The sequence below is a fragment of the Protopterus annectens genome, chromosome 2.part0 (genome assembly GCF_019279795.1).
Source record: "Protopterus annectens isolate FY-2018-M chromosome 2.part0, PAN1.0, whole genome shotgun sequence".
Taxonomy (NCBI): domain Eukaryota; kingdom Metazoa; phylum Chordata; order Ceratodontiformes; family Protopteridae; genus Protopterus; species Protopterus annectens.
In genome coordinates, this window is record NC_056728.1 from 1558894283 (window position 1) to 1558922103 (window position 27821).

General features: G+C 40.3%; 1 protein-coding gene across 1 annotated transcript in view; it reads right to left on the reverse strand.

Annotated features, from left to right (window-relative positions):
* Nucleotides 1-27821, reverse strand: part of LOC122792853 (exostosin-1-like) — a 1813286-nt gene that overhangs the window by 873498 nt on the left and 911967 nt on the right. The window contains exon 7 of the mRNA XM_044060413.1: nucleotides 15697-15792. Within this exon, the coding sequence (XP_043916348.1) occupies nucleotides 15697-15792 (96 nt within the window). The remainder of the gene's footprint in view (nucleotides 1-15696; nucleotides 15793-27821) is intronic.

The following is a 27821-nucleotide window of genomic DNA, read 5'->3' on the forward strand; positions in this document are numbered from 1 at the left end:
CGTCACTCATTAGACCCATTATTGAGTACAATGCCCCTTTTGGTATGTACCTCCCAAGACATCTACAACAACTGGAAAGGCCACAGAAATACCTCACAAAGAGGATTACTAGCGTCAAACAGATGCCCTATGCAGACCGTCTCAAAAAACTCCAGCTTTACTGCATCGCATATCGCTTATTCAGAGGCGATCTCTGCCTAATATACAAAGCTATGTCAAACCCAGAGCTGTTGGATATGCTCCACTTAAAGAAATCCCAATCTCTCCCAGCTACATGCTCTAGGGACCTAAATCTTGTCACCACAAAAAACAGAACTTGCTGGAGGGATAGATTCCTGTCCTAGAGACTCCCCATACTCTGGAACAAACTACTTATCTATATCAAACAAAGCTCCTTATTAGCACTCTTCAAGAAAAATATTGATGATTGGATGGGAAATAGGAAATTCACCCCAGGGATCACCTCTGTGGCTCTGCTCAACAGGGGCACAGGAAAATAAATTTCTTGGGTGGCAAAAGCCAGGGTACCTTTTTGGCTAGGCTTGTATAGGCCCTAGGGCCGATAGCCTAGTACCTACCTATGAACCTATAAGGAAGTTTCAATGAATGCATGTTTCAAGGCCAGCAAAGGTTACTATTGCTCATGGTAAGTCTGTTTTCGTTGTGAGACTGTATTGTTTTATTTAGTTATTGGCTATCAGTGTTTGTGCTATTAAATTTCAAATAAAAGTTTTAAATTAAATCCAAATATCTGTAATCATTGTAGAAGTAAATAAGACAATAATATGCACATTGACATGTTTGAACAGTGTTACATGGTAAGATTAGGGAAGTAATGGGATACTAGAATGGCTGCTGAGCTGGGATGCTGGGGGGAACACTGGGGATGGGGATGCAGGGGGATCTTGATCCATCTTCCTGCCTAGGGCCCTATTTGACCATGATCCAGCTTTGAAGTCCTGCATACCTCCTAACCCTGCCTTACCATTAAACTTCCCAGTACTTATCTGTTAGGTGATTATGGGGAACTTGGCCTTTTGGCTGTGTTCACTACTGCAATGTGCAAGGATCAGCCATGCTAATCTACACAAGCACGTGATTCTAGAAACAGAAGAATTGTGGGGCCGGGCACATGGTTAATTATCATATGCCTCTCCCCAGACTTCCTCATTAGCATCTGGCATGGGGTGCCGCATGTCTTTGAAAAGTTTACCTTGGGGTATACACATCCTGTATACCTCATGGGAGCATTTATGAATTTGGCCTGGTATTTCTACACGTCATACTTTCTGTTTTTCTACCAGAATCAGACACAGGCTTTACCATAAATTCAGATTATTCAATTTTATACACGGTTTCATTGCATAACAATCTCTCTGTTAGCACAACAAAATTTTCAATATCATTAGTGTGAGTTTGAATTACAGTAGAACCTCTGTAACTTGACCACCCAAGGGACTGCAACAAACTGGTCAACCTACAAAGTTGGTCAACATAAGGAAATAGGCCTACTGTACTGATATGCACATGTGCTTTGCTTTCTTGTACAGCTTTTATTATTGAATATCATAAAAAATATACATAATCAAAACACAGTAAAATCATACATAAAGTATCATACAAAATCAATACATTTACTGTTTTCTCATGGTTTAATCATGTTATCTGAAAAAAGAGTCAGTCTTGGTCTGTTTCTTATTCTTATTACTAAAGTAAGTGGAGAAAGCACTCTCAACACTGACTACACCACTCAGCATACCTGGGCATTTTCCAAAGCAAATAACTTCAGCTGCATTATCAGATGCCTGACATCTTTTTCTTTTGGAGTCTCTGCAATTTCTGTGTCATCCTCACTTGCTTCTTCTACTTCATCAGCTGCTTCATGCACTTTTACGCTGGTCTGTACTTTGGTCAATATCACTTGCAAAAAATTGCTTCTGGATCAGGTTCATTACAGGTTGCCACCTCATCATCCATTGCAACAAAACCTTCAAAATCTACTCCTTTGAATTCTACCATGGGAGATGGGACTGTCTGATGGACACAAAACATCATGCTCTTGGGTTGTGACAAATCCATATTTCTTGAAATATTTCTGTATCATTTTTGGATGAACTTTATTCCAGGCAGAACTGATCCAGAGAACAGCATCCAGAGCGTTAACTGATGCATCAGATGAAGTTGCTTCCACAGGCAGACCACATGTTTATGTATTAGTAATGACCCACTGCAGGAGATGGGCTTGGTAGTGCATTTTAAATGTTTTGATGATGCCTTGGTCAAGAGGTTGGATTTCTGAGGTCATATTTGGAAGCAGAAATTTCAGTGTCATGCTTGTGAGATGATTCGCTTGCTGATAGCCAGGACAGTTGTCTACTGACTGTAGAATAGACTGTTTCTTCTTCTTCATTTCTCTATCAATACCCCTTTAACCACTCCTCAAATAGGGAACCTGTTATCCACGTGCATTTGTTTGATCTCCAAGTGATGGGGCGGTCTTCTGGCTTCAGGTTCTTTAATGCACATGGCATTGCCGATTTACCAGTCACCAAGGACTTTAGTTTCTCTTTGATTAAGGTAAAAGTTTTTTGCTCTTACATTTGTCACCCTTCATGATGAGGCTGCTGTCAGGCATTGCCTTGAAAAGGAGTCCACACTCGTCAGCGTTAAAGATGTCATCATCTTTAAAGCCTCTGGCGAAGTCTGGGAATTTTTTGATCCACAGCTTCTACTAGAAATTCATTGGATTCACCATAGAAGACTTTCTGGGAGATCTTGTGTCACAGTTTAAATTTCTCAAACCAACCACTTGATGCTTGTAAATCTGCCACCCCAAATTCCTGTGTGAATTTTTTAGCAACTTCTTGGATCATCGGCCCAGAAATTCGGGCGTTAACTTCCCTCATTTGTTTGAACCAGCTTAATGTGGCTTTATTGACTTCATCGAGGGAAGTTTTCCTCCTTTTTGGCTGTAGGTCTCTACTTTCTTTACCATATCTCTCCAAGTACTCATCTTTACGGTTTTGGATATTGCTAACTTTGGTCTTGCTAACACCAAAATGTTCCACCATCTTTCTTTGTCTGCTGCTTTCCAAAAAATGTAGAAGATCAAACTTTTCTTTCAATGTCAGCTCTTTGAGTTCTTTCCTTTGGGCCATCATGTCTCAATTAACTGTAAAATTTTTCAGTAATTGTAGGATGTACCTACAATTCAGGCCAGTCCTTCACATTGAAAAAATCTATTGCGACACGTGATATACAATAGGATGTTAGGCCTAATCCAACATGTGGTAATAATAAAACATGAAAAGAAAAGAACTTATACTAAAGAAAAAATACAACTAAGGGACAAAGCCCACACCTTCTATCCCTTAGTGTAGAGTGGACTCAACTGGTCAAGTTATAGAGGGTAAATTAATACTGTGTGTCACAGTTCAAGTGGTCAAGATACAGCTTACAGAGGTGGTCAATATAGAGAGGTCAGTCTTGCATTGAGTGTATGTGGCGCATGTCTTGTCTATGAAAATTAGGTCAACTTGAGGTGGTCAGTGTAGGGAGGTGCTCAACTATGGAGGTTCTACTGTACCTACTTTGATAAAGTAGCAAAGAAAGCATTTTTAAATGCATCAATGGCTAATACTTCTAGCATTTTAGTTTCAGAATGTTGACCCTCAGTATCAAACCAGAGTTTAATAATGAGCTTTAAATCACATAACTGATACCTTGCCATTTTGTTAAGAGAAAATGTTCAGCTGTAAAACTTTTGAGCTTGTGCCTCAGAGGTAACACAAACTTGGTCTAACTGTATTTTTGTCACCTTTATCATAGTCCTGGTAGTCAGTCTCTTCCATATCCATTAAAGTCTTTAAAGATTTATCGGTTACCTGTGCTGGCTGAGAGGATTCCATTTTGGTAACTCCAGTCTAGTCTCGTCATTGGGTGTATTGTTTGAAGGATGGAAGGTATGGTTTGAAGTCTTCCTTTTTGGTTAGTTGCTCAATAGATGGAACTGACTAGCATGACTATGGATTTGGCAATCACCACCATTCCCTCAGGTGCAGCAGCAACACTGTGAAGTACAAACTAGTACCCATAAAACAACATGGTGAAATACTGACTACCAGTCCATAAAACAACACAGTGAAGTACAGACTACCAGTCCATAAAACAACACTGAAGTAGAGACTACCAGTTCATAAAACAACACTCTGAAGACGAGACTACCAGTCCATAAAACAACACTCTGAAGTAAAGACTACCAGTCCATAAATCACTTTGAAGTAGACACTACTAATCTATAAAATAATACTGCCAAGTAGATACTACCAATCTACAAAACAACACGGTGAAGTGCAGACTACCAGTCTATAAAACAACACTCTGAAGTAGAGACTACCAATCTACAAAATAATACTGCGATGTAAATACTACCAATCTACAAAACAACACGATGAAGTGCAGACTACCAGCCCATAGAACAACACTCTGAAGTACAGACTACCAATCTACAGAATAATACTGTGAAGTAGAGACTACCAATCTACAAAACAATACTGTGAAGTAGAGACTACCAGTTCATAGAAGAATACTCTGAAGTAGAGACTACAAATTACAAAATAATACTGCAAACGAGAGACTACCAATCTTCCAAACAACATGGTGAAGTACAGACTATCAGTCCATAAAACATTCTGAAGTAGACACTACCAGTATACAAAATAATACTGCAAAGTAGAGACTACCAATCTACAAAACAACACTGTGAAGTACAGACTACCAATCCATAAAACAACATTCTGAAGTAGAGGCTACCAATCTACAAAATAATACTGCAAGTTAGAGGCTACCAATCTACAAAACAACACTGTGAAGTAGAGACTATCAGTCCATAGAGCAACACTCTGATGTAGAGGTGACCAGTCCATAAACTAACACATTGAAGTACAGAAATCCAGTCTATAAAGTCGTAATGCCAATGTAACTTTAGCTATCACTTACCTCTTACCCGCTTTCTTATATGAAGTTCCTATCATGACCAACCTGCAAGCCTTACTTAGTTCTAAATTTGAAAAGTGCTACAAGAAAGTTACCAGATTTGCTTGCAACAAACCTTACCATACCCACCACTATTTACTACTAAAACACTTAACTGGCTCAGTCTTATACTCAGCTCACCTTAACCAACAAAATCATCCATACCCCATCTACCTGTCCAGCAAATAGACCCCTACTCTAATACTATCTTCCAAATCACCCCTTTGGTTACTTAATAAACAATTGCTTATCATCTACAAACCACAAAGGGTTGCTGGGGTCAGTCTCGATTCCAATAGTGTAGCTAGATCTTGGAACAAAATTCTTATATCAATCAGGTCTATGACACAGCAGCTTCACCTTTTCAAACCATTGCTAAAAGACTTCCTCTTTGCCTCCTGGCTTTGTCCCTGGTCCTCATCTGGGACATAATTCTCTAACACACTCCATCACCTTTCTTATACCTCCCTTTATAGCAGTAAATCACTTAACCTGCTTATTCCCTTGTAATACAATCAATTCTCAGTTAACCAGCACCCATGGGGATTAGTAGATGCTGGATAACTGTAGTTTCTGGTTGCTTGACAGCAATTATTAAAAATTGGCCTGAGTAATACTGCACCTATACTATTTGTTTGGTTCGACTTGTTCTCAGGTTGGGGAGAGAGGGAATTTATTCCTATCTTCTTTTCTAAATCTCTAAAACTCTAAAAACTTAAGGTATGTTTTTGCGGGGAAAACAGAAAGTGCAACACATGAAAATTGTACTGCATTTCTTCGATTTGTTTTGCCAGTTGCTTGAGAGTGCCGGTTGCTTCAGTTCTGGTTAACTGAGAGTTTACTGTATCTTACTTTATTGCACTTCTTAAACTAGTATACTTACTTCTAATTATCAGAACCTAATTACTATTCCATCTCTACTTCTCTATAAACATTCCAACTCGCTTGTCTCCTCTAAAACCTCAGTCTGTTGTACTTCTTCAATTACTCCTACCTGTCTTATAAACCCCTCCTCCATCTCTAAAGTCTCAGTACAAGGCTTGTAAATTAAATGTTTTTGGATATCAGTACACATTTTATTCTACTGACCATTATGCTATGTTTTCACTGAAACTGCATTATAAAAATTGTTATTGTAAAAATTGATTGCATTGGATATGATACCTTGGAGCTTTTCTCCCTGGGCCTTTGCTTTGAAAGGGCACCTGTGCCCAGTTGGACTTTCCCAGAAAACAAATGCCAGTAAATAAATAAATAAGTAAATAAACCAACACTCAAGTACAGACTACCAGTCCATAAAACAACACTCTAAAGTAAAAATGACCAATCCATAAAATATTGAAGTTTTACTGTACTACTGAACAAAAGAAAAAAATAATCTTATGGACCTTACTTGTATATACAGGTAAAACAGAAGAAAGTATATAATAGACCTTTTCTGTTAGGCTCACAAAGAAAAATCACAGCCACTCATATGAATTTTGATATAGTTGAAACTTGGTTTTAACCACTTTTCAATTTTCTGAATTCCTAATGGATGTTGTTCATGCTTCCTCAGGTTATTCTGCAATGTCTTCTTGTTTGCTCCAATAGACTCTCCAGAACCACTGTTCCAGGTACAACAACCCCCGCCCCCACATCAAAAGGTTAACTCCTCTAAAAGGCATCCTTTTAAACATCATTTTAAAGGAATACTTGCTCATTAACTATTCTAGTTGGAAGCATCACCAGTTAATGCAAAAATATAGCTGAATGTGTTAAAGACAAATTATTGTTTACTGTTCACAGCAATAATATGCTCTGACAATTAACAGGGTATATATATATATATATATATATATATATATATATATATATATATATAGAGAGAGAGAGAGAGAGAGAAAGAGAGAGAGAGAGAGGCAAGAACATCTTTGTAGTGCATGGAGCATGCTAATTACACTTCAATATTTGGAAATTAAGCTCCAGAGTGGCACGGGACCCTGCTAATGTTAAGGCTGGGTTTAGTGCTCATCAGGTAAAATGTGCCTGTATGACCAGCAAAAGACAGTAACAGAGGAAAATACTTGGTTCTGCTTGCTGTTCATTAGTAACGTGTCATAACTTCCTGTAATAAACTTAAAAATTACCAGAATCACAGGATGTGGGAAGGTGAGTGCAAACAGAAGGGACTGTATTACGCTGTTTTCCTGACAGCTCTCACTAGGTGCTTTATGGCTGTGAAAGTCAGTAAAATACTTAGCATTTTTTTTCTTTTGTGCTTTAACTTGTAGTACATGGAGCAGATAAAAGCTCCGTGCACTACAGATTATTACAGTTGGGTCTCCAATCCTAACTTATTATTGTGTTCTTGACATGGATGCAAAGAAATTCACCTCTTGATGTTCACTGTCAAGGCGAAGTTCTTGGCATCCATGTGTCAAATACATAATAAATCAGTGATGATTGGTGACCTGATCATAACCCTCAGTGTTAAAGGCTCAATAAAGCCATGTGGATATCTTTTAAATTTAGAGCAAATCTGATGCTAGGCTCTCTCTCAGTTAAATATATTAAATATCTTGTTCTTCACCACAATACTACATATGTAATTATTAATACAAGTTTTTCTACTACGTGTTAGCTCATGTTTCAAAATTTCTCTATATCTTCCCCTCTTGAATTATTATGTTGAAATATACAATCCTATATTTGTTTACAGCTTGGCTTTAACCAATTACATTTTACATTTACGTATTTGTCTTTTCCATATCCGAGTTTCCCCTTAAAATGGACTCTACCTAGTAGGCCTAACTCTATCATCAAAATGTAAATAAAAATAAATAAAAATAAATCAGCTATTACATTCTGAAAGCCTTTGACCCTCTAGCAGCCAAGCTAACCATGAAAATCCCCTCCTATAATGTAAGAAAGCAAGCACACTCAAGTCTAGTACAGTGCACAAACCATAGCTTTTCAGTTCCTGGTGCAGAACTTTAGGAATTCTTCCATAACCATGTAAAAGACTTAACACGATGCATGAGGTTTCATTTCTAGCTTAAAGTTCATTTGTTCAAACAAGCTGTATGCAGGTGCCCCTCTTCAGGTCATATCACCTAACGTACTTAACCAATGTCCCCTACCCTCCTTATGTCTTTTTAGTACTTTACTGATTATAGATGACCTTACTACCCTTTCATCCTTTGCACCCTCACTGACATATTCTCCAACACTATATATGTATAAATGCATAAATGTGTAAACATGCACACATTCATGCTTGTGAACATTTGTTATATATTATTTATTTATTTGCTTTTGTTTTCCAGGAAATTCTGAGGTAAGTAACCATTCTTGGGTAGTTTGAATTTTTTTGTTTCCCTACCTACATTGCCACCCCAATGGCAGCATGCACTGATGTTCATAGGTAGGTACTAGGCTATGTGCCCGAGAGCATTTATAACCTTAGCCAGAGTGTGTCGGCATTTGCCACCCCATTGATTAATTAACTGATCCTCTGTCAAGCAGAGCCAATGAAGTGATACCAGTGGTGTATTTTCTGTTACCCATCCACTCGTCAAGATTTCTCTTGAAGAGTGTTAGTGAGGGGCTCTGCCTGATTTAATTTGGAATTTTGTTCCAAAGCATGGGGAGTCTCTGTGACAGAAATCTATCCCTCCAGTATGTTCTATTTATTGTTGTGGCAAGGTTTAGCTCACTAGAGCGAGTGGCTCGTAGTGACTTGGATTTCTTTAGGTGGAGCATGTCCATCAATTCTGAGTTGGACATGGCTTTGTAAGTCAGGCAGAGATCACCTCTGAGTAAGCGATGTGCCACTGAGTGCAGCCAGAGTTTTTTCAGTCGGGCTGCATAGGACATATGTTTGAGGCCAGTAATCCTCTTGGTGAGGTACTTTTGTGGTCTTTCCAGCTGTAGGAAGTGTCTTGTGAGGTACATCCCAAATGGGGCATTGTACTCTATGATGGGTCTAATGAGTGATGAGTAGAGGGGCACTATAACCTCTTAATTTCTAGATGCAAATCCTTTAGTAATTAGATGGGCTACATAGAAGGATTTCCTAACTACTTTGGCTATATGATTGTCAATGGAGAGATTATTATCTACCTGGGTCCCCAGATCTCTTATTACCTCCTCTCTATTAAGGGGCTGCCGCTTATGTGGTAATTCGTGGGTGTTTTGTTTATCCCAAATGGGATGACTATGCATTTTTTTGCATTTAGCTTGAGGCCATGACTTTGACACCAGGTGTCCATCTCAGTAAGGCTCTTTTGGAGGATGTCCATATCAGCTGGAGAGTCAATTATGGCTCCCAGTTTGCAGTCATCGGTGAACTTGGTTAGCCATAGTCCTCCTGTGTTTGCCTGTACATCTGAGAAGTATATGTCGAACAGTAGAGGTCCCAGGACCGAGCCTTGTGGGACACCACTTGTGACTGGTTTAGAGTCAGACCTGGAGCCTGCTATTCTTACCGTGTGAGTTCTGTCTGTAAGCCAGTTGGCAACCCATCTCATGATGTAGGGGTTTATGTTCAGGCTGGTGAGTTTTTCTGTAATACCCGAGTGGGGAATGGTGTCGAAAGCCTTGGCGAGGTCAAGGTAGGCTATGTGAACCACCTTTCCTTCGTCTATGGCCTTGGTGACTGTCTCAAAGAAGTCAACCAGGTTTAGTAGGCATGATCTGCCCTTAACAAAGCCAAACTGGGTCGGATCAAGTGTTTGGAGGTTCCCAATGTCTTTGTTAATGAGTTCCATGATGATGCACTCCATAGCCATGCAGACCAGGCTAATCAGGCTTATGGGGTGATAGTTACCAGGGTCAGTTGTGGCCCCTCCTTTGTGGAGAGGAATAACCATTGCTGTGCACCATTCCATGGCATGTAGCCTGTGGAGAGGCTGAGGTTGAACAGCATGTTTAGGTGGGGGTTAGTTCGTTCTGTAGTTCGTGCAAGACGCAGCCTGGGACACCATCTGATCTCATTGACGCTGTGTTTTTGGCTTTTGAAAGGGCTGTTTTCACCTGTGCATCTGTGATTTTTGGGACACTACACTTTTCCGGTACTGTTGTGGGCCCTTTTAGAAGTGAGAGGGGGGTGAAGTTTGCACTGAATCTATCTGCCAGGATGCTGGCAATATCAGTAGGTTCAGTATATTTTGTGCTATTTTGCACTAGTTCAGTGCATATCTGCGAGTTGCCACTTAGATTCTTAACATAGCCAAGGAAGGCTTTGTGGTTATCTTTTGAATCCTTGGCTATTTTACTTTCAAAGTTAGCCTTGGTTGATTTCATGAGGGACCTTAGTTTCTTACTGATACTGATCAGGGATGTCTTTCCTTCTTGGGATTTGCTTTTTTTCTGAACTAGTTTCCTCCTTCTATTGTATAGCATGTTTATTGCAGGGGTCCACCAAACTGGTTTCCTTCTCTTAGAGGAGTGAGTCTTGTTTTTTCTGGGGATGGCATGATCTATGCATCCTTGTAAGTGCTCTTAGAGTGCATTTGTAAAGGTTTCTGCATCTTGGACAGCATTATCCTTTAGCATGGGGGCTGTGAAACTTACCACTTCTGTCTTAAGTGAGGTGAAGTTTGCTTTAGAAAAGTTTTTTTCTGTGGTTTCGTTAGTTAGGGGTGGTGTTGGGGTGTGGACATCCAGTGTGATTAGTTTATGGTCTGATCTAACCAGTGACGGGTTGACCTCTGGTGTGGAACACCTATCGCCCATGTTGGTGATGACCAGGTCCAATATGTTTTCACCTCTGGTAGGGGAGTTTACCAGCTGATCCAGGGCATTTGAGGTGATGAATTCCAGGAAGTGCTGGGCCTAGGAATTTGTACTCAAGTAGTTTTCCCAGTGAATGGTAGGGTAATTGAAATCGCCCAATACCAGGGTGTTCTGTAGGACCTGCATGTTTTCCAGCGTCTCCAGAAAGATAGAGTGGTGGTCCTGGGTTATGGAGGGTGATCTGTAGCAGGCCACAATTTGCAATGCAGATTTGCCCAATGTTAGTTGCACATGGATGATATCAGAGGTATCGTGCTGCACCACTAACCTGGAGGTGTAGGTATCCTTGATGAATATGGATACACCCCCTTTTTTTGTGTTTCATTCCATATTCTGTGGCCGAAACTTGTGATATGAGTTGTAGCCCGGTAGTGCTGGGGTGCCCTCTGGAGCCTTGAACCAGGTTTCAGTTACTGCACAGATGTCGATGTTCTCCATACTGTGGAGTGCTTCAAGCGCATGCATTTTGAGATTTAAACTCCTGGTGTTGAGTAGCATAACCCTCAGTTTTTTGTTAATTGTACTGTTTATGGAAGTGGGTTTGACTTTTGAGCCTTGCCTAAAAAAGGCACTATGGGGGCAGCAAAAGCCTTGGCCAGTATTCGAAAGCCTAGGGGTGACAGGTGCAAGCCATCTCTTGCGAAGCAACGCGGCTTGTCGTCCCAGACTGACAGACACTGGATCCCCTTTGAATGACACCAGAAGCTTAACCAATTGTTGAAATTGATAATTTCTTCTTTATACTGAGGTATCATTCTTGGTGAGGGCAGGATGCTACTCAGGGTCAGGGTCATACCAGCCTGGGCTACATGATCAGAGAGCTCTTCCATGTCTCTTTTCATGTAGTCCAGGGAGGTACGTCTCAGGTCATTCACACCAACATGAACGAATGACAGAGTCATATTTGTACTTGTTCTGGAGTGACCTGAGTGCTTGTGTTATGTGGCGGATTCTAGCTCCCGACAGGCAACTAACAGTAACCTTCTCCTTGTCCAGCCTAGTGAGTGGGACGTCAGTGTGCCTGACTATAGATTCACCTATTACTAGTGTGTTAGGTATGTTATTTCGCCTTAAGGGCTGTGATTGTGTGGAACACTGATTTTGTGTTTTATGTGTTGTCTGGTTTGTGACGGGAAGTGCAGGTTGTTTGGGGACTGCTTTGGAGGTCTCTTATGCTTTTGCAGGTTTTTATTCAGAGCTTCTGAGTATGATTTTATGTATTTATGTGTATTTTTTGCCAGTGCTGTTTTAGTAGGTCTATGTGCAGCTGGAGGTGTGGTGCAAGTGTTAACCTTCTCCTCTTGACTGTCTGTTCCAGTCTTGGGTGGAGACAGCTTAGCTTCCAGTTTGGTTGTATAATTGCATATCTTGCATATGTTAGTGTTTTGTGGTAGGAGGAGAGGGTTGTCTGTGTACATGAAGCAGTTGTAACATTGCCTCAGGATACCCAGATTCACCAGCTGGACTGGAGAGTGCACCTGGAGTTGCCCTTTGGTCATGCCTGAATAGTAGGGTGAGCTGCTTAGTCACTTGGTTGGTGAGGGATGAATAAAGAGCTTTGCCCTGCTGGGCAATCAGTGTCAGGTTATATTAGAGCTTGCTTTTAGGTCTGAGCAAGTGCTGGGCTGTAAGATGCTTTTTGAGTGCTTAGGTTGAAAGTTAGACTAGTTTCAAGGGAAAAACAGAAGAGGAGACTTAGTGGAGCCGGGAATAATTTAACCGTAACTAACCAGCACTGCCCGATGCGCAAAACTGTGCAAACTCGGTTTTTATAGTAGAGAAATGAAAGAAATAGAAATTAGCCCAAAATGGTCAGTAAACAACTAACTTCTGGGCTGGAACCACTCCAGGGACAGATAAGTTGCTCAAAGCTCCGCTCTCTCACAGGTGAACAGAGAAACTTCCTTCTATCCAAGTAAGGTATGGGCAACTCAGAAACTAGTATCACAGCCCTGAATTCAGCACTAGCCTGAAAACTAGACTATACTAGCTTAGAAAAGTGGGAAACAAGGAATTTTTTTTTTTTTTGAAAAGATAAGGCAAAAACAGTAAAAAAATACACTTAAAACAGCTTTAAACGACTACAAACGATCAGAAAAGGCTATCATACTTTAGTGTGTAGCCTACAACAGTTAAACAAATTATTTAAACAAAAAACAACTTTTTAAAAGTGCAGGCAGTCAAATAAGTACAATATGTGAAAAAAACAAGCTTTTAAATCACAATAAATGCTGGAAAATCTGCGTTTAGGTGGAAAACTGTTAAGTACAGCAAGAAAGTACAGAAAACTGATGCTTAATCACTACAAAGTCTCTCTTCTAAGCTAGAAGGCTTGTATCAGTTTAAGGCTTTCTAGTGCTACCCAGTAGGTTAGTTACAGGAAAGATGGGAAACCAGTGCAGATGTGGTCTTTTAAACCAGAAAGTTGAAAGAGATGGACAAACTGTCCAAATGGTCAATAAACTACAATTTCTGGGCCAAGAGCCTCTCCTCTCATGGTAGACAGGCTACCTTGTACTTACCACTCCCACTGATAAGCTAGAAGGCTTTCCTCCAACACAGAAAGGCTTGCAGGGCTCAGAAGTTTACCAACAGTCCTGGATACAGCAACTCTGTATCTGGACTAGGCTAGTTACAGAGAAAAGTGGGAAACAAGCGCAAGTACGGCTTTTAAGCCAGCAAGTTTAAAGAGATGGAAAACTGCCCAAATGGCCAAATAAACTACAATTTCTGGGCCAAAACTCACTCTTCCCATGAAGGATAGGCTACCTAGTGCTTACCAATCCCACTGATAAGCTAGAAGGCTTCCCTCCAACACAGGCTTGGGGGGCTCAGAAGCTTACTAACAATCCTGGATACAGCAACTCTGTAACCAGACTAGGCTAGTTATAGGAAAGGTGGGAAACAGGCACAAGTGCGGCTTTCAAACCAGAAAGTTGAAAGAGATGGAAAAAAACTGCTCAAACAGCCAATAGCTACAATTTCTGGGCCAGGGACCACTCATCTTGTGGTAGATAGGCTACCTGATGCTTACCACTCCCATTGATAAGCTAAAAGGCTTCCCTCCAACACGGAAAGGCTTGGGGGGCTCAGAAGCTTACAAAGAGTCCTGGATACAGCAAATCTGTACCTGGACTAGACTAGTAACAGAAAAGGCAGGAAACAAGTGCAAACACAGACTTTTAAATCAGAAGGTTGAAAGAGATAGAAAAGCTTCCAAACGGCCAATAAACTATCATTTCTGGGCCAGAAACCATTCCTCCTGTGGTAGATAGGTTAACTAGTGCTTATCACTCCCACTGGTAAGCTAGAAGGCTTCTCTCCAACACAGAAGGGCTTGGGGGGCTCAGAAGCTTAGCAACAGTCCTGGCTACAGCAAATCTGTACCTGGACTACACTAGATATAGGAAAGGCAGGGACCAAACGCAAAATGGGCTTTTAATAAGAAAGTAGAAAGAGATGGAAAAACTGCCCAAATGGTCAATGAACTACAGTTTCAGGGCCAAAACCCACTCTTCCTGTGGTAGATAGGCTACCTAGTGCTTACCACTCCCTCTGATAAGCTAGAAGGCTTCCCTCCAACACAGAAAGGCTTAGGGGGCTCAGAAGCTTACCAACAGTCCTAAATACAGCAAGTCTGTATCTGGACTTGTCTAGTTACAGGAAAGGCAGGAAACAAGCTTAGAATTTTTTTTTTTTGTTACAGAAAAGCAGCTAAAACAGCAGTAAATACAATTCAAATTGTAGCACAGGCCATCACACCCAAGTGTGTAGCAACACTATGGCAAATACCATTCAAATAAATACAATTAAATTAACAAATGACTAAAAAACAAGTGCAGAAGGCAGTAAATTAGAAGGCTACTAACAAGCATTAATAAGTGCAGAGTAAGAGTGACTGAACAGATAACAGCACGCAGACAAGCAACCAAGTCAGTTACAGTAAGAGCAGCTGAATAAAAAAAACAAAAAAACAAAAATATATATATATATATATATATATTTTCTTTTTTTTTGGAAATTGTCTATGGATGATCTGCAATATTTCAAACTGACTTGTGGCAATACTGCCGCCTCAGTCTTCGTTGTGGATTATTGCCCTAGTTTGGAATCCTTTCCCTCCTCCAAGGTAGGCCAGCTGACAAAGTATCATGCATTGCCACAACCATTTGTCTCAAGCCCGAGTATCTGAGCCTTACTTATCTCATGATGGAAGAACATTTTATTTAAAAAGGTGGTATATGGTATGTATGTATGTATATATGTTTGTGGACATAAACATATGCATCAGAGTATCAGCTCGAGGTACACAGATAAGTTCTCCAGTAAATTATTTCTGCAATGTTTAAACTCTACATACAACTATCATCAGTCATCAGTGCTACAAAATCTGGGGGATTTATAGCCATTGCTAAACTAAAACATAGTACCACAGCCAGACATTTTGGGAACTTAGTAATGGGGAGAACACATAGTATCAGTAATTGTCACCAAATGCTTGGCAGATTGAACATCTGAATATTGTTCAGAGAAGTCATGAATGGATTTGAGACCTTTAATATGCATTATAGTGGTGGTTTGACTCAAGCTAAGAAGCCGAATGTTTTGGTGGTGCAATCTGATGAAGGCCTTTCTCACAGATGCACACTTCCATTTCTTTGTATTCTTAATGGATATGAAATCAAAAACTACTTGGTTGAGAAGCAATGTATTTTGTAGTGGATATAAACTGACCAAATATTAAAAAAATGTGTGAAATAATGCTCTTTAAAGATTTTTCCCCTGCAGTGGGTAGCCCAGGTAAAATAAACATGGCTGAATGTACAATTTGCTATCTATGCAGACCACCCAGGTAGAACTGCTACTTTTTCTTGCCCTACTTACCTTGTTCTCTCCTGTGATAACTGTAATAGGCACTGGGGTGGAGGGCCACTTGCTTTTTGGAGGTAAAGATTTTTCACAATTCCATAGCACTACTATCTGTAAAGAAAAAAAAAATAATTTTCATATTTTATCTCAGAGATTCAAACAGTAATATAGGAGCACAGGTTAGCATCAGGTAATATTGCAATAAGATGTCTTAAGCACCACACCTAGTAAGGTACACTTTCTATTTAATGTAATTATAGTTGAACTGGTCATTTAATTTGTCACATTATCAGCCAGTGGATCAAATGATGAGTGATTCATAAAGCAATATTGCAAACTCAACAACTTAGCACTGAAAATAGTATGTATAAAAAGTCGAAGTGGCACAGCAGAAGGAAAATTCTTTATTGCAAGGACAAAGTGAGCATTTTAACGACCTTCCAGGTCACCTCATCAGACTTACTATTTATACTTTAATACTTACATACTATTGGCTATGAGGTGAAGACCGAGCTGTTCATCTGGTATCTGTGTTTTTGTCTTTCTCTTAGTACTGAAAATGCCTTCATGTGCACATATAAAACAGTGGAACAAGACTTTGTAGATTACAACTACAGACATTGACAGGTCATAAAAATATGTATTCTTAATTTGTCTCTTGGTCAGACATATTTACCTAAAGTGGGAAAAGATGTGAAATAAATGGGGATTAATGGTTAAATATAAGGGGAGAGTTCATTATTGATTTTTTCCCTTTTGAAGATAGAAATTATATCTGAATTAACTGGACAATACTAAATGATTGGCAGTCAGCTGTAGACTCTGCAATTAGATATAAAACAAACAGCTGTTGGTGAAACTTCATTTCACAAATGAAATTCAGGCTAGTGAGTACTAGAACTTTTAATACTTTTCCTAAACTTTCAGCGTAATCATGAATTGCATTATTAAATTGTTATTCTTCCAGAACGTGCATCACATATTGTGAATTATCATTTCTAACAAAACTGCACAATCATTTATGCTAAGAAGTGAGTCTCAATTAATAGTGTTAAATAATCTGAGTAAAAATCAAATTATGAATATTTTCTGAAATATTTAGAGAAATTCCCTGAATTTAAAAAGCGTATTACATGCATTACAGCTCTGTTTCACTTTGTGGCTTATCTCACATAATAAAGTCCCTATTTTCTTTCAAAGAGGGCAGCAAACCAAACGTGACAATTGGCAAGCAGAGGTAGGCTTGTAGGGTAAGAGACAAAGCAGAGAGTCAGATAGAGATATTAATTATTATAATCTACTGTTTCATTACAGCAGGTAAAATGTGGATATGTAACATGGGTAGGACAGTTTTTAAATTATAAATGGACACATTTCTGTGTTCATAGTTGGAGGAGTTAACTGCTGGAAATTGGGTGGCCACACCCTCATTATATCACAGTCTGTGTGTGACTGCAAGATACTTGGTGAAACAGATGTCATTTACATATTTAACTTAGTGCATTTTCTTATGAAACCATTTACAAGCAGATCATTTCCTTTATTTCATTTAGGTTCTGTAATGGAAGACGCAGCACGCTGTCAGTGAACAACCGGTTCCTTTGCTTGACTTTCTAAGTAGATATGGATAGGAAACACTGTTGTTATAGAGGAAGTATATAGCTTATTGTTCTTATTTACTTATAGATCATCATAAACCCTCTTTTCCCATTTTCTTCATGTGGTTGGGGTGTCACATCAACGGTTGCCACTGTTGGACACACGTCTGGCTGTCACAGGTCTGTACCTTTCACTGCCCAGGTCTGTACAGGTCTCACCACTGTTTTATACACTTAACTTTTCAGCTTCTTTGTCATTTTTCTGTCATGCACTACCCTAATACTCTGCCAGTTGGCTGCACCCCCTTTGATTTTATCTTTGGCTTTCTCATTCAGAATTCCTTGCTACACAACCACACCTGGCAGGTACTTCAAGCTGTTTACTTGTTCCACTATTTGCTCTTCTATCTCAGATTTTCAGCTGCTTCTGACATCTCCCATTTGCTGCTATAACAGCTGGGTATCTGTACTTAGTTTCATTCCATGTGCCTTCAGTTTTGCATTCCATTCCCCTATCATTTGCTGAAGCTCCTGTTCAGAGTCTGCTTGTAATACCACATTGTCTTCATACAGCAACTTTGCTGATCTGTCCCCTTTGACCTGTTTGCTAATGTAGTCCATCACCAGTATGAACAGCAGTGGGCTCAGAGATGAAGCCTGATGCACCCCCACTTCCACTGAGAATCCTCTGTGAGTCTGCTCACTGCTCACACTTGTGTCATTGGATCCTTGTACATAGCTTGCACTAATTCTACCAATGCTTCTAGGACTTTCAGCCATCACATGACTGCCCAAATCAGCTCTCTTGGAATATGTTTGTATATGTTATAAACAAGTCTATGAATGTCCAGTTGGGCTCTTTCCTTGTTTCCAGTTTCTTCACCACTGAAAAGATCAGGCTGATTGTGATGCATGCTGATCTGAATCCAAACCTCTCATCTCCCACCTTACTTTTTACTACTCTGATTGTTATTATTATTATTAATATTATTATTATTGTCATCATGTTATATCATAATATTATTATTATGAGTTCATAGTTTCATAGGTAGGTAGGTACTAGGCTAGATGCCCCTGTGGGTTATTGTAAACCTAGCCAATTTCACTTTTTGTGCTCGAATTAACATATCCAGTCTGGTTAGAGATTGTCCTTAATCATCGCATTATTGATAATTATATATTACTCCTATTGAAAATAACAGGGACCATAGTAATGATAATGTGAGGAGACTATTGTATAGGATAAAACATTTAGTAGCTGCCTCTGTCCATTATTAGTACAGAGTATAGTCCTGTGGTAAATTTTCTGTTTCCCATCCATAGATCCAAGTTTTGATGAAATATGGATAGAGATGAACTTTGTTTTATGTGGATGGCAAGTCTGTATAGAAGCATCCACGAGACATACCTGTCCCACCAAACCATTCTGTTGATGTTGCAGAAGAGGTTTAGATCACTGGGCTGAGTATCTCTGATTCCATTTGATTTGTAAGTGTGCAGTAAATCCATCAGTATTGGGTTGGAGGATGTCTTGTGTGTCAGACACAGGCCACCTCTTAACAGTATGTAGGATACCAAGTATAGTGGCAGGGTTTTGAGTCACTCCATGTTGGACATATTGTTCAGGCCTTGTATCCTTTTAGTAAGGTATCTCTGTGGGCATTCCAGTATCTGGACAGATACATGCCAAAGGGGACATTATAGTCAATGATATATAATAATATCGGTGATTGGGAGGGTGGCCTAATGGTTAAGGTGTTTGCCTTACAAACATAAAGTGCAGGGTTTGAGTCTCACAAGGGATAATTGGCTAGGCTTACAATGGCTCGCAAGGGCAGTTAGCCTAGTACTAATCTATGATCCTATGATCTATGATCACTAGATTACTTCATATATCATTTAATTTACATATTTATTTATTTATTTGAACATCAATCATTTCTTTATTTCAGCTGGGACAGAAGAAGACAGCAAATTCCCAAGAGCTTCAGCAAAGGAGATTTGAAGGAGAGTTGACATCTGCTGCCATAGGTATGCAGAAAAAACACAGCTTCATTTGTGGACTTGGGACATTGTCATTCTGTTAATTATAGATATTAGTCTACCTTCTGGAGAGCTTTTACAATTGGACATGGAAAACTATGTCTGATTTTTTTTAAGTAGGATGCAGATGGGTTTAAGGACAATGAATAAAGAGTGATATTTGTTTCCTTTTTGCTAAACCATGAGCACTTCAGGCTGTAGTATCCTAAAAGAAATCTCAATTAAAAAAAAATCACCAGCTATATCAACTAATATACCACTGTATCAGTCTTTGTATTAAATTGCTGCTTCTTGCAGACAATGCTTATCTAAGTCCTTGTCCCAAATGGCCAGTTTTACTAACACAGTCAATAACTGTGTTTTATTCTGATGACGTCAGGATACCATTGATGAAAATGCTCAATTTGTCTAAATAATGTATGTACTGGTCCGGTTCTCTCTGTCTTTTTTTATTTTCAGTTATTAGTTTGTGTGGTGTTTTGATTTTTACAAGTTTGGTGTATTGTGTTATGCAATGGAGATGAATCTGGGCAACAGTGGGAACACACAACCTTTGGGAAATGACTGCTGCTTCTATCGGGAATTTATCACAGTTAATATTGAAACTAACTCAACAGTTACCACTGTATTCAATTCCTAGTGGTCTGGCACCAAACCGCACTGGATTGGGTTTTAATACTAATAAGAACCATTTACAAATGTCCGAGGACTTTGGTATTACACCAGAGCAGAGAACTACACATCTCATGGTGCATTTGAGCAGCAGTTCTTCGTGTCGCCTAGGAGGAAACAGTGTAGAAACTCATTTGTGATTGGGTACCGACTTTGATGATGGTTTTTCATTCAATACTGGCTCCAAGAAGGTTTGAACAGCTCGTTTGCTCTGGTTGGGACTCAAATGAATTTCAGTAGTTTGGACAACCAATTAAAGACTTTACAGCAAAAAACTCTCAAGTTTAGAAAACTGCAGCTGAAGAATTATCTCTGAGAATGCCTCAGAGAGAGCAAATACCGAAAGGTGTGAGGCTATGGAAATATCCAACAGCCTTGGTCCGTGACTCTGTTTTACTCTGTGAGTTATTAACTTTATTCAACAAACAAGGTTGCAAATTATTGGAACTTTTAATAAGGGACAATGATTGACAAATTAACTTATTGAACAATTTTATTGTTTTATTGAGCAACAGTATTCAGGCTGATTTGTTGTTGAGAATAAAGTGAATGTATATACAACCATGTTTTTAGAAATTGATAAAACAATTCATGACTTGAAGATTAAAAAATCTAAAAAGCTTTTAAGGGGTAAAAATGATTATGAAGCTGGTAAAGCTTACCTGCTTCCACTAGTTAATAACTTGATTGTGCAGACTAATGTTAATAGGAATGAAGAACCTAACACAATAGAAGGTGACAACAATGATTTAGGGGAAATAGATGCTAGACAAGAAGTCCCTTTAGAAATATCCACTCCGAGGAAATCTGCACGACTAATGAACCGGAACGAGGGGAATTCGAGTGGGCCGGTGACGACGAACAGGTATCAACAGGGATTCCAATCAGGGAGAGGGAGATCCAGGGGGAGAGGCAGGAGGAGGGGGAGATTCAATCGTTGGTAGAGAGTGACATGTGCGATAGTGACAAACGCAGCAGGGGACTTTAAGATATACAACTTATTTATTTTTTATTTTTAATTTACATTTGTTGACTGGGATAGTCCGACTGTATGCATATCCATTTTCAGCAGAGGCCCGGGGAGAAAAGCTCCAAACATACAGACAAAAACATGCATACATATTAAGGATTTTACAACGTAACGGGGAAAAAAGCTCCAACTGAGCAGACAAAACAAACATCCCAAGCAACAGTTAAATAACAAGCAGATTTTACAAGAAGGTGTGTCCCTCAAGAGGGATCCACAATTTAACAGCATGTCATAGAATGTAAAAGTTAATTAACAGGTGGATTACAGCAACACTATATTACAAAGAAATGTACAGAGCAAGATTGCCATTGCAAGCATTTGGGAGCAAGAAGCTAGTACATTGCTGTTGAGTTAGGAAGTTGTTATGGGGATTAATCAGGGTTGGAACATGGACAGAGGCAGTGCATTTTATAATAATGTTTGAGGCCATTTTTGAAGAGGCATGGAGAGGGTTCTAGGGAAATGTATGCTGGAAGTAAGTTCCAAGTTTTCCCAATGGAGTTAGCAAATAGGGAGTCACTAGCTGAGTTATTAGCTTTCAGTGTTTGGACTAACAGCTTGTTGGATGAGCGTAATGGTCTCGAGTTACTGTATGGTTTTATGATAGTTTTAAGGGCAGGGGTGTTTTCAGGTTGGTTGAGAATATTATGTGCTACTATTAGCTGGGTGAACTGTATTAATCTTGGCAGTTCTTGCCACCCTAGGAGTTTAAGGTTGTGCCAGTGATGTGTCCTGTATATTGATCCAGTGGCGAACCTGGCAATATGGTGGTAGCAGTGAGAGAGTTTGGTAAGTTCTGATTTCTTTAGGTTACAGAGTATAGGGGAAGCATATAGAAGGGTAGAGAGGAGATGAGAGCGGGCGATAGTGATTCTAGCTGTAAGGGTTAGAAAAGGTTTATTTCTATATAGTGGGCTGAGCTTTTTGTTAATGGTTTTGATAGTCTTATTGATGTGTAGGTCGAATTTGAGATTATTGTCTACTATTACCCCTAAGAGCTTGGTTTGAATATCTGGCGAAATAGAGGTGCCATTGTTTGATGTTATAGTAAAGGAAAGTGGGGGGGACCTGCAAGTGGGGGTAAAGAGTAACAGTTTGGTCTTATTGAGATTCAACAGAAGATGGTGATTAGAGAGCCACTTTTCAACTGTGTTGAATGTACTCTGGGTTAGGGTTTGCAGGGCTGTTGGGGAGGAGGCTGAGCAGATCAGGGTGGAGTCATCTGCATACTGGATGCAGGATGCATCTGGGATGGCAGTGGGTAGGTTATTGATAAAGATGGAAAAGAGTAGAGGACCTAAAATGGAGCCCTGAGGAACTCCAAGAGTGAGAGGTAACAGAGTGGATAGTTTGCCCTGCCAAAGTACGGCTTGTTGTCTGTCATTCAGACAGGAATGGAACCCCTGTATAGTATGGTTGTCCAGGAAATAGATTTAAGAGAGTGGATGAGTAATTGGTGATTGACCATATCAAAGACTTTTGAAAGGTCTAGAAAGAGGGCTGATGACAGCAGGTTATTATTTCTGTTTAGATTTATGACATTAGCGAAGGAAAGGAGAACTGAGGTGGTGCTATGATGTGGCCTAAAGCCATGCTGAGAAACAGACAGTATTTGGTTCTGTATGAGATGGTACATAATTTGTTTGTGGATGCACTTTTCCATTATTTTGGCCAGTGGTGAAAGAATGGCAATAGGTCTGTAATTGCATAATTCTGTGGAACTTCCACCCTTGTGAAGTGGGATAACATGGGATATTTTCCAGATGGGGGGGGGGTAGATCCAAGAGTTAGGGACCTGTTGATCAGGATAGATATGGGAAATGCTATGAGTTTAAGAACTCAGCTGGGAGCATATCAGCAGATAGGGTAGTGGGTTTCAATTTTTTAATTAGTGACTGCATTTGAGTGGTAGAGTAGAACTTGAGTAGTACTCAGGTCACCACTGATTGGGCGGACCTATTTGAAAGAGGGCTTACTTTTGTTCACCTGAGAAAAGGTAGAATAGAAGTACAATTTAAACTTTTTGTGAGAAAAATAAATCTGAACACATATTTTGAGCACCAGAATGTTAATAACCAACCCCCAATTAGACGTTGTACTTTTAATCCCCCTTTGCAGCCCCCTAGTTAACATTTTTTAAAAGATGTGTGAAAAGGATATTAGAGATTTGTATTCTTCTCAAAATCTCCCTCCTTTTAATTTGAATTCTGTACAAAATAAACTACTTATGGGTATGTGTTATAAGAGACTGCCTTCCAGACTATCTGCAAATATACAGAGCTGAGTATATATCTTTTGGTTATAGAGTTTGTTAATTGTAGGTTAGATCTCTGTTGAAACTGTTGTCTCCCTGTTCTGAGAGATTTTTGGTTGTAGAGTTTGTACTGTTAGTTGTTGCTTAGATCTCTGTTGAAACTGCCCCCCACCTATTTTCTGCCGTGTCTTCAGTTGGTATAACTGTTTTTTACAGCTTGTGTGTTATCTAACTCAAGGATCACTTGCATAAAATTTGACCTGTTATTAACAGCCTACATTTAATTGCTGGAACCTGTGTTCTGAGAGACTGCCTTCCAGACTATCTGCAAATATACAGAGCTGAGTATATATTTTTGGTTATAGAGTTTAATTGTTGCTTTGATCTCTGTTGAAACTGTTGTCTCCCTGTTCTGAGAGACTGATCTGCAAATATACAGAGCTGAGTATATTTTTTTGGTTTTAGAGTTTGTACTGTTAGTTGTTGCTTAGATCTCTGTTGAAATTGTTTTGTTCCTCCCTATTTTTGGTTTGCAGTATAAATTTGGTAGCTTTTGCCTGCCCCACTGTAGAGTTGATCTGGGACACTCCCCCAGTCCCATCTCTTTACCACATTCTACCTAATAAACTCTTTCTGCACTTGCTTTTAGTCCTTTTTAATTTTATTGTATTTTTTAAACTGTGTTTGGTCTAATATTGCTACATACTTAAGTGTGCTAGCTTGCACTGCATGTGAATTGTTTTTACTACTGTTTTTGCTACTTTTCTGTTAAAAAAAAACTGTAAGCCTGTTTCTTTCCTTTCCTGTAACTAGTGTTCCAGATACAGATTTGCTGTATCCAGGACTGTTTGTAAGATTCTGAGCCCCCCAAGCCTTTCTGTGTTGGAGGGAAGCCTTCTAGCTTATCAGTGGGAGTGGTAAGCACTAGGTAACCTGTCTACCACATGAGGAGTGGTTCTGGCCCAGAAATTGTAGTTATTGGCCATTTGGGCAATCTCTTCCATCTCTCTCAACATTCTGATTTGGAAGCCTGCATTTGCACTTGTTTCTGTCCTGTAACTCGTCTAGTGCGGATACAGATTCTTAGTTTTAGCACTTAAATTTGTTTATTCATGCTCAGGATTTGTTCATAACTTGTAAGCACTAAATAAGCTACTAATAACTATAGCACTCATTCTTCCTCATTACCTAGACGAAAACAGTTTTTGTGCTTACTTTTCTCACTTGCTTAGAGAAAAACAACTCTTGTGCTCACTTTCCGCACTTATCTAGAGGGAAAATAGTTTTTTATTCAGGCATGTCCAAGGGCCAGCCCCCAGTGTTCTCTCCTGTCTATCTGATGAATATGGTCATCTTGAGGCAATGTAGAAATTGCCTCATGTACACAGACAACCCTCTCCTCCTACCACCCAACACTACAACCTGTGAGAGATGCACTTATCTAGTCATACTGGAGGTAAAGCTCTCTCCAACCAAGACTGAGCTTGACAGTCATGAGGAGTAGGTAAACATTTGCACCACACCACACTCATCACATAGTCTCACTAAATCTACACCACCAAAATCCACACATAGTAACACAAAAAAACATTCATGGAGGCTCTCAATAATAATCTGTCTAAGCAACAGTGACCTCCAAAGCAGAAACGCAAGTAACCTCCATCCCCCAACACAACCCAAATGATACATACCCCACAGTCGCAGTGTGCCACTCAACCACAGCCAATAAGGCAAAACAACATACCCAACACACTAGTCATAGGTGACTCTATAGTCAGGCACACTGATGTCCCACTCACCAGGCTAAACAAGGAGAAGGTTACTGTCAGCTGCCTGTCGGGTGCCAGGATCCACCACATAACCCACTAACTCAGGTCACTCCACAACAAGTACAAATATGACTCTGTCATTGTCCATGTTGGTGTGAATGACCTGAGACGTACCTCTCTGGACTACATGAAAAGAGACATGGAAGAGCTCTCCAATCTTGTAGCCCAGGCAGGTATGACCCTAGCCCTGAGTAGCATTCTGCCATCACCCCGAATGATACCGCAGTACAAGGACAAAATGATTGACTTCAATAATTGGCTATGCTTCTGGTGTCATTCTAACGGGATCTAGCATCTGTCTGCTTGGGATGACATGGTCGACAGACCACGATGCTTTGCCACAGATGGCCTGCACCTGTTGCTCCCCTTGGGATTCTGGATACTGGCTAAGGCTCTTGCTGCCCCTATAGTGCCTTTTTTAGGCAAGGTTCAAATAACAAATTCACCACCGTAACAGGAACAGGCAAGCAAAAACTGAGGATAATGCTACTCAATGCTAGAAGTCTAAATCTCAAAATGCACTCACTCGAGGCACTCCTTAAAATAGAGAACATTGATATCTGTGCAGTGACTAAGACCTGGTTCAAGGCTCCAGAGAGCACCCCTGCACTATCAGGCTATAACTTATACCACACTTTTCGGCCATGTAACCTGGACCGAAACACCAAAGGCGGAGGTGTGTCCATATTCATTAAGGATATCCACACCTCCAGGCTATTTGCTCAGCATAATGCATCCGAGGTTATCTAAGTGCAACTAACTCTGGGCAAAATTGCAATCCAAACTGTAGCTTGCTACAGATCCCCCACCATGCCCCAGGATTGCCACTCCTCTTTTCTTGATGTACTGGAAAATATTAGGGTTCAACCAAACACCCTAATAATGGGCGACTTCAACTACCCCACCATTAACTGGGAAAACTACTTGTGTACCAACTCCTTAGCTCAACACTTGCTGGAATTCATAAACTCCGATGCCCTGGATGAAGTTATCCACAGCCCCACCAGAGGTAACAATATCCTAGACCTAGTCATTACCAACATGAGTGACCGGTGTTCCACACCTGAAGTCAACTCCTCGTTGGTCCGATCCAACCATAAGCTAATCACCCTTGATATCCACATCCTGCCCTCATCTCCCATTAAGGAAACCACAGTAAAAAATTTCTCCAAAGCCAACTTCATGCTTTTTAAGACAGAAGTGGTGAACTTCATGACACCCATGCAGATGGACAATACAGTTACAACTGCTGAATCCTACACAAATGCACTCTATAAGCACTTACACGAGTGCATGGATCGTGCTATCCCAAACAGAACCTAGACTCTATCCTCCAAACAAGGAAGCCAATCTGGTGGTCCCCTGCCATAAACAAACTGTACAACAGAAGGAAGAAACTGTTGCAAAAGAGAGTAAAATCCCATGAGTGGAGGAGCTCCCTGGTCAGCCTCAGTAAGCTGAGATCCCTTATAAGATCCTCCAAAGCTAGCTATAAAAAAAAAAAAAAAATTGCCACTAATTCTAAGGACAACCACAAAGCATTCTATAGCGATATCAAGAATCTCAATGGCAACACCCAGATCTGCTCTGAGTTACAGCACAAAGGCATGATAATTACAGAACCAACTGATATTGTCAACATCCTGGCAGATAGGTTCAGTGATAACTTTACCCCCCCCCCCCTCACCCCCTAAAGGGCCCATATCTATACAGGAAGAATGCAGAGTCCCTGTAATCACAACTATGCAGGTGGAAGCTGCACTCTCTAAAGCTAAAAACACAGCATCCATGGGACTGGACAACATCCCAGGCTGCGTTTTACACGAACTTCAGAACGAACTGGCTCCCCACTTAAGCACTATGTTTAATAATAGCCTCGCATCAGGCTTTGTGCCCACTGAATGGCACACAGCAACAGTTATCCCACTCCACAAAGGGGGAGCCACCACTGATCCCGGGAACTATCGATCTATTAGCCTGACGAGCCTGGTCTGCAAGGCCATGGAATGTATCATCATGGAACTCATAAACAAAGACATTGGTAACCTCCAAACTCTGGATCCCACCCAGTTCGGGTTTGTGAAAGGCAGATCATGCCTCCTGAATGTGATTGACTTCTTTGAGGTAGTCACCAAAGCCGTAGATGAGGGTAAGGTGGTTCACACAGCCGATCTTGACCTTGCCAAGGCTTTCGACACCATCCCCCATTCTGGAATTATAGCTAAACTCACTAAACTAGGTATAAATCCCTACATCACAAGATGGGTTGCCAACTGGCTCACTGACAGAACCCACACTGTAAAAGTTGCAGATTCCAAATCTGACCTCAACGCAGTGACAAGTGGAGTACCACAAGATTCTGTCCTGGGACCTCTCCTGTTTGCTGTCTACTTCTCTGAAGTACAGGCTAACACAGAAGGCATCTGGCTAATGAAGTTCACAGATGACTGCAAACTAGGAGTCATAGTCAAGTCCCCAAATGATGTGGACGTCCTACAGAGGGGCCTCACTGAGACAGATGCCTGGTGTCAGAGCCATGGCCTCAGGCTCAATGCCAAAAAGTGCAGTGTCATCCTCTTTGGTAAAAACTCTGTACCCATGAACTACCACATAGGCAGCAGTCTACTTAACACCGAATGTGTGATAAGAGACCTTGGGACCCAGGTGGACAGTAGTCCCTCCTTTGATAATCACATTGCCACAGTAGTGAGGAA